General features: G+C 33.4%; 1 protein-coding gene across 1 annotated transcript in view; it reads left to right on the top strand.

The window, feature by feature from the left end:
* Window positions 1–8061, top strand: part of LOC106109671 — a 19859-nt gene that overhangs the window by 7790 nt on the left and 4008 nt on the right. Inside the window, exons 2-3 of the mRNA XM_013291256.1 lie at window positions 5365–5395; window positions 6137–6372. Coding sequence (XP_013146710.1) covers window positions 5365–5395; window positions 6137–6372 — 267 coding nt within the window. The remainder of the gene's footprint in view (window positions 1–5364; window positions 5396–6136; window positions 6373–8061) is intronic.

The following is an 8061-nucleotide window of genomic DNA, read 5'->3' as shown; positions in this document are numbered from 1 at the left end:
GCACCACGCGGGCCACACCTTACTCCAACGCGTCTTTTCGCAGACACTCCGATCGACTACTGCGTGGAAAAGCTTCAGTCGCTTTCAGACACACGGAGCTTATACGCGCGAGCTTTCTATGTGCCAGTGCTATTCGTACGAATTTTGTGAAGAATATTGACTTTAGTTTATTAGGAGATTTCGTTTTTTTTTGTGGTAGCATCAGTAAGGTAATCGGGGCAGATAGCTTTAACGGTCGGCTCCGCGCTCGAGTGTGGCAGACCGCAAGCATGACGAGCGCCCTCAACTGCGCTCTCGTGCTCATCATTTTGGTATGTTTATTTCTTAATATTTACAAGCCACTAAAATAAGGAAAAGAAAAAAGAAGTAATATGTCCCAGCATTAATTTAGATGACATGTTTTATAACAGACTGTCACCGAAATCAACAGTTACACGAAAGTGATTGTAAAAGAAGAAAAATGGACTCTTAGAAGAAAACTCGAAATAAGACATGTAGCGAAATGAACCAAGACATGTTTTTGATTAAAATGAAACGTATAATATCGAATGCAATGAAGTTTGTTTTAACTTATTTGTATGAAGACATTTGTACAACAAACAAAAGTAACTGCCATTAGAAGAGCGCATTACAGAATAAACAAGTTAACAATTAGATTTTGCGTATATTGTATAAATCGGTAGAACGTTTACCTATGCGGTAAAAGATAACACTATTTGTGAATTGATTATTATGACGTCACTAAAATTCATAACATCCTCGCCCAAGAAAGTTAATTATAGAACCTTTTGCGTTATACTTGTTACAACCGTTAAACTCAGCTTCATTTTAAAAAGATTAAGGTAAAATGTTATAAGATTGCATCAAAATAGATAAAATTAAAATATTTAAATTACGATATACGATCAAAATTGTATGTCATACTAAAGTCATCGATAGGTCGATGTAAAAGTAGGTACAGATTTAGAATATAGAATGTATGCTAAGACGAAACATTTATTTGTGCGTTCGTGATCAAAACCATTTGAAATATTAAATTTCACGCTCAGAAGATTTGTGTTAGCCGCGTAAAAAGCTTAGGCACGAGCGAGTTCGGAACTGCGTTAAATCCGACACAATTGCGATAAAAAATTAAATCATTTCTGTATCGTAAAATTGAATTCCACTCCCCGTTTTCTTTCTATTCTCAAAGTTACATATAGGCCATAGTGTAAACAAAACTCTTCAGCGTCCGTCTAGAAGTTACTAATCAGCTCTTAACCTATATCTGGAAGAAGGCAACAATATTTTGATATTACAAATCGGTAATCTGAACTTTTTACTAAAACTTTAACTCAAGAGATTAGACAAAGTCTTACAAAAGAAATAAGCAAAGTGATTTCGACACAGCTACTTTCTTGATTTGAGTCGATAGACTCGATAATTCTTTACCTAGTTTAAATAATACGCTTTTTTAGATTGAATAGTCACTTGACCGTGATTCAAGCTGCTGTAAATTATTCCTAATTAGTCGTAACAAATAGGAAAATATTACGTCATAAAGATGGCGTGTAACGTACGTAAGTACCTACGTGTAGAGACTTGATCGGAGGTACTCAACCGGGAATCAACTCACTTATTGCTCTTTACTTGCGGTTGTATTCACCAGTCCGCAATAAACACTGTGATGATACGTTCACTATTAATCTACGAATCGAAGAACTAACGATGCATGCGTGCAAGCCTGCGCACGCGCCTTTTACCTTTCAAAATGTGCGAAACAAAATTCAATCGTAATAGTAAAAGATTATCGTCTCTTTTTGTTTGTATATCACACTATTCTATTTCAATTATCTTAATATTCCTTTACGTATCGATTATTTTTGTTTTACTGTTATCGATGTTTGAGAATTTAGAACGCAATCTTGATGTAACGTTTTAGTAACGCCTTGAGATATCAATTAAAAGGTAGAGAATGTAGAGATTTAAGAACATATACTATTTTTTAAGTAGTAAAAGCGGCCTGTGCGGTCCAATCTGATATTAGATTTTTTAAATTCGATTCTCATTTAGTTACTTGAGTTAAAGGAGGAGTATAATTTTTAAGAAAGTTAATCTTCTTCCATTTTATATTTTCATAAACTCTATGCACCAATTAATTAGTTCCTTTTTATTTGACACAAATTGGATAAAGATGTCTGACGAAAGTAATCATCGAACAAAAAGTTTCATACTCAAAGTCTGGAGGCAACTATAGGCGAGTGCACTGAGCCATGTTTTCTCTAACTTAGATATAGATTTATGTTAAAGTTTCATATAACATGAATTATCTTACATTACGCCGTATTATGATTCCTCGCCTATTAGAAGCGATAAAAATTGGTTGGGTAGTTGTCTGATTTTTTTGCGTTTTATACTATATCGCATTAACTTTACAGCGCTAGGAATAATATTATAATATTTTTAATCTTATCTCAAAGATGATATTTAACAAATTATAAAGATGTTATCAGGTAACAAGCAAAAGACAACATCATTTCCGCGTCTGGTTGCGCAAAACGTCTTTGCAATTACACCAAATAACCTGAGAATATGATAAGCCATCGTGAGACACTTCACTATTAGACATATATCTTTAAAATGTAGATATTAACAACTTTTTGCGGTGTTTGGTTTGGAATAAAACTTTTCTTGGCGTATAGTAAATTTATTTGGCCACTTTAAATTACATAGGTTGAAGGGACGAAAATGTCGAATAAATGTCGAATAAAGGTGAGTTATAAGCAAAATTTGTACTAATATTTGCTTATACTCAGTTTCTTCCTAAGTTTGACTTTATACCGCGCTTTATTTTTATAAAGTGATTTTTGTGTTTGAAAATAACTCACGATAAAATAAATATACTTTTATGTTTATGTATCTATAATAATAAAGCTTATGTATAACAAAATGTAACACAAAAAAAACGATTTGAGCATCATCAAGGTTGTAACTTTAAGAACAATACCGTTTAAAGTCTTCACGCTTAATAAACAGACAGTAAGTATGTGTCTATTGAAAAAAAAAACCGTTTATTCGTCTGTGTATTTACATACAAACATTTAACAGACTCGTTTCACTGCTCGGTATCTTATAGCTTCGGTATAATGGCTAAATGAAATTTTATCGACTTCTGATCTTATTTTTACGACTCTTAAAACATTAACACGTTCACTGTATAACAGGCCGACATCGGCCTGCTGCAGTATTTGAGCTGGTGCAGACGAAGAAAACTATGTCCCTCTCGCTAGTGCGAAATGATTATCTCAGGTGTATACATTACATTAAATAAAAAGTATATATTATGTTTCCATGAAGTTATAGTTATTTAATCTATCCTAGTGCTGGTGGGTCTAGAAAGACCTGCCACGCACTGGTGGCAATATCATTGGGGGCGCATTTTGGCCCGATGTCGCACCAGATGAAGAATTATGATTTTGTTTGCTGCAGTAAACGTGTTAATATTGGAAGTTTTCGTAGGAGTTGAACAATAGGTACTTAATGATATAGCCAGGTATGTTTCGATTCTATAATTAACTTTAATCGATACGTATCTTCATCTCCCTGTCCTTATCCCACTCAGGTAAGGTCGACGCAACAGGCATGCGTCATCCATATTGATTACCTTCCATCGTCTCAGTCGTCACCATAACAACCGTCACAGTACATTCGACTATTACACAGAAATAACCTCATTTCTTGAAAACTCCGAAGCTGTTAAATCATTGTAAATATTCTTTAGATTAATAGACTATCAATTTGTAAGCAATGTTGAAATTAATCTGAACAAAATTGGGAACAATATGTATTAAAAAAAAACCTAAGATTAATGATATGATATTTCACACTTAACAATATAAGAGGCATGTTTGCTAATTGTCTAGACAAGAACACAATGGTGCGAATTTCTCTAGACAAATTGTTATTTGAACAAAGTATCACTGTAGATTAGGGTTGCCATAATTTTGTGAATAAAAAGGGCAACGAAAGTAAAACATAAACAATCTTAAAGTAAAAGTTTCGTAAAATATGAAAGAGAAATACAGAAATAGTAAGCGACAGATAAATATAATATAAGTGCCGTGAGAAAGCAATGTCCCACGAAAGACAACAAAATAACAATTTCTATATACGAACATAGAAATAAAAATCACGAAGATAAGATCAGAATTAAGATATGAAGGATTATCTTTAGAGTTCACGGTGATCGTAACCAGCCTATATGGTAACCCTATTCCGACCTCACGTTTAAGAGTGACGTGCGGCCCGGTTAATATCCGTTCACCTTTTTACCTTTCTCGTTAGAGATAGCTTTTAATCCGGGACAATGATCTGGATTAAATACTTTTAGAAAGAAACATTCACTAATAAAGTCTGATACTTCACTTTCGAGTTAAGTACTTAGATTATTTATTAGTTTTTTAGACAGTATTCAAACGGTTATTAGGCTTTTTACTTTTGGCATCGCATATCTATTCTGTTGTCTTCGCATCGCCTCGCTCAACTTCCTTCCTTCATCTGTTTTATTCCCTCAAGTTTTACTTGCGTTTGCGCGAAATTTAAAAAATATGGTATGTGTTTTTCTAGACTATGCTCTAATCAAGATACGTTTACCTGTTTAGGAAATCGACTTAGCAAACTTTCGTATTTATAATATTAGTATGATTTAAACCATTAACATAGAACAGGAAATAAATGCATCCGAATTCAATTTATTTATTTCCTTTGTTCCTTCACGTAACCGATTGTTTTAAGATAATTTTTTTTTTGAACAAAATAAGTATAATTGACGGTACAGTATTCATGGTGTAATTGGAGGCGCTTTGATTTGGTCACGATCATGTTGGTTCTATATACTACTTTTTATAACGGAATCAGAAGTTCCTATACAAGATAGAGTAACAAACATTCATAACTGAATACATTAAATAATAAAGTTTTTATTCAATTAAGACAATTTTTACTCAGAGTAGTTTAAAAAAAAAGAAAGTTAAAATCTAAATATGTAAATTAAATAAAAATAAAAATAAAACAATTGCAAAATTTACCGCTTTCAAATCATATTTAACGGTATCCTGAAAAGATAAAAGAAAATGTATATTAAAAAAATCTGAAATACATCAATGGAAAGTACAATTAGTAAACGTTATATTAGAATTTCATTATTAAAGTTTTAAAACAGAATCTTTGCGTTTATTTAAAGTGTTCTTTGAAAATGTAGGTAGTTGTAAAGATTGCAGATTTTCAGATAAGCAAAAGAGCGCTTGTTCCTCCCATTGGAGCTCACAAACAATGTAAACAATTATCTATTGGTCTTTTATTTAAATTCAATGTGTATTGTTATAGATCGGAGCGGGGTCGGCACAGGACTACGATGGTAAGAAGATAATTAATTAAATGTACAATCACTAAGTCCCACTTAGAGCTGTTAAGTGATCACTATGGGAGTTGCTTTGTGTACATTTAGCAAGAGAACTCTGTACTAAGGAAGGGAATGTTTATGTAATTAAATTGAACGATCGAGTTCGGGAATGTAGTTGATTACTAAATTCAGACTTTTTTTTTATGCATGTAGGAAGTTTTAAAAAGTTACATTATCATCTATTCTAAGACACAAGCTAAATATCTAGTTCTTTTGTCACATATTTTTATATTTTTCGCTTTTTGAAAAAGTGAAGACTTCTTTCTGCATACTAGACCCATCTAAGCTTGACTATCGTCACATAATTACTGCTGTGGTACAAAATGTTACAACAAATTGTTTAGCATTATGTTTATGTTACAAACTTGCATTCTGACACTTACTTGTTTTATGACATTTACAGTTTTTATTATCTACATACTCGCTGGGGTTCAAATGTACCTCACTACTAATTAACGTTGTAATAACCATTTACTGTAATTTAATGAAATGTACGAACGTAACTTATTGTTTTAATTAATTCATAGTGGCTTTTAGGTTATGTTAGTTGCCTTTTAAAGTGAACAACAAAGAGTTGGTCTTAAATATGAGTTAAATCGGTTTGTTTAAAACTTATTGTTTTCTTTACTTATTCTGTATAACGTAAATTAACGATTTGTTTTGTAAATCTGTATTAAAAACATTATTTAATTCCAGTTACGGACATCCAATGCACATTCGCGAGCGGGGCTACCGGGACCCGTGATTCTGTAACGGCGTTGTTGCGGAAGCCCGAAGGGTTCAGGGGGGCGCCACTGTTCGCTGACGACCGCTCCACAGATCCTATCGTCGACCCATTTTGTCAAATACGACCGGAGCTAAACGACCCCACCAACTTGCTCTACAGACTTCAAATCACTGACTTCGCGAGATGTGGCGTTTTGAAAAGAAATGTGAGTCAATCATAACATTTTTAATTCTTCTGATACTGCTTACATCGGTTGCAATTTACGTGATCGTAGCAAATAAATATTTAGGAATATAACTCATACCTGATGAGGTAAAGAAAGTGTATTGGAATTTATTTAAACTACATTGCTTGTAAAAGAGTATGCTAAGTTTTAGTTACCATTTAAATTGTCTAGATTAGTTGGCGGTGGCAATGAGAAAGCGGTCGAGCTATCAGCCGCCCTACTTGCAGCTAATGTAGAGTAGCTATGGAAAGCGCTTACCAAGCTTAAATTATGTTAGTAACTGTAGCTTTGATACTATGAACATGGGACATCTCAATTGGAACTATTTAAACAGACAATTCATTAACAATGAAGACAATTTTTTTTTAAAATTTTAAATTCTAGTTAGCATTCGGCAGTGGTCCAGTGGTATAAATTACATAGCAGGGACCATATACAAAAACGCTTACTCATCGATATTGAAAAGATATCGATGTGTGACGTATTCTCAGTTGTGTCATCGATAGATAATAAGAGATTCCGTTAATATAACAGTATGCAGTGTACAACATTCATGCTATGCCACCGCCGCCCGCACCGCCTACCGGTATCCCAGATAACTAAGTATTGAGGTAAAGAGAAAACTTAATGTCAATAATAATGTTACAGCGATTAAATCATGCAAAATATAGTACAAGCGATAGGAATAGAGGCGATAAACGTGGCTTTGATTTTCTACTATCCAGTGCTAGAATATTTGTATAGAAAAATAGGTACCCTCTAGACAAAGAGAAGTGCTTTAGCCTAAACAGCGGATAATCTTGATCTCTATATGCCTACGAAAAAATGCATTTATTTGACCTTTATTGAGCATTCTTATTATTATTGTAAACAATGTAAATTTTGATTGTTAGTCTCTTTGATTATTTAGAAAGTAAATTTTCATGTCTAAGTGCGCGCACACCTTAAACTAAACTATCGTACGACTGTTTAGTCGCGCTTTGATTCCTATGAGCTTATATGGAGGTGCGCACACTATTCGGCTTTTGTTGTCCAACTAAACAGTTGAATTGACTGCGAAACAATCGATAATCGCAACAGTTGTGCAATAGTTTACTCAAAGCTCTTATAAAGAGTATTTATGGATGGAGGATGCATCACAGTTGTACGATATCCTGAAGAAATCTCTCTACCATCCTCTAGCCGTGCGCGAGTGCCTATGAATTACAAAATAATTGCCTATAGATTTTTTCTGATAATATTGTATAAATCATTTTACTCCAGATACTTAATAATATACTTTCTTTCCTTTTATTAACCTACTGTTAGAGTAATTAGATTGTAACATATTTCTCAGCGTAATATCAAAACCGATGTTAACGTCGCCGCATAATTTCCCGGACGGTCTCGTTTCCACCACATAACGATGTATCGTTCCTCAGGTTCATACAAAAAGATAGGAATGCAAATAATACGCATAAACTGGAGCTTCGCGACCGCCATTTGTACGGTTTTCCTACAAACGACCGTTTTACTTGTCGCTTATACACGTTTATGACTGCAACTTATATAATTTTTTAATGCTCTAACAGTTTTCCAACATTCATAGTAAGTACATCCACAAATAATCTAAATACTTCTTTTTATAGATTAAGTTAAGTAGTAAACAAAACGTTGTCAATCACTATT

The sequence above is a fragment of the Papilio polytes genome, unplaced genomic scaffold (assembly GCF_000836215.1).
Source record: "Papilio polytes unplaced genomic scaffold, Ppol_1.0 DF821067.1, whole genome shotgun sequence".
NCBI classification, from domain to species: domain Eukaryota; kingdom Metazoa; phylum Arthropoda; class Insecta; order Lepidoptera; family Papilionidae; genus Papilio; species Papilio polytes.
This window is presented reverse-complemented; position numbering and strand designations above follow the sequence as displayed.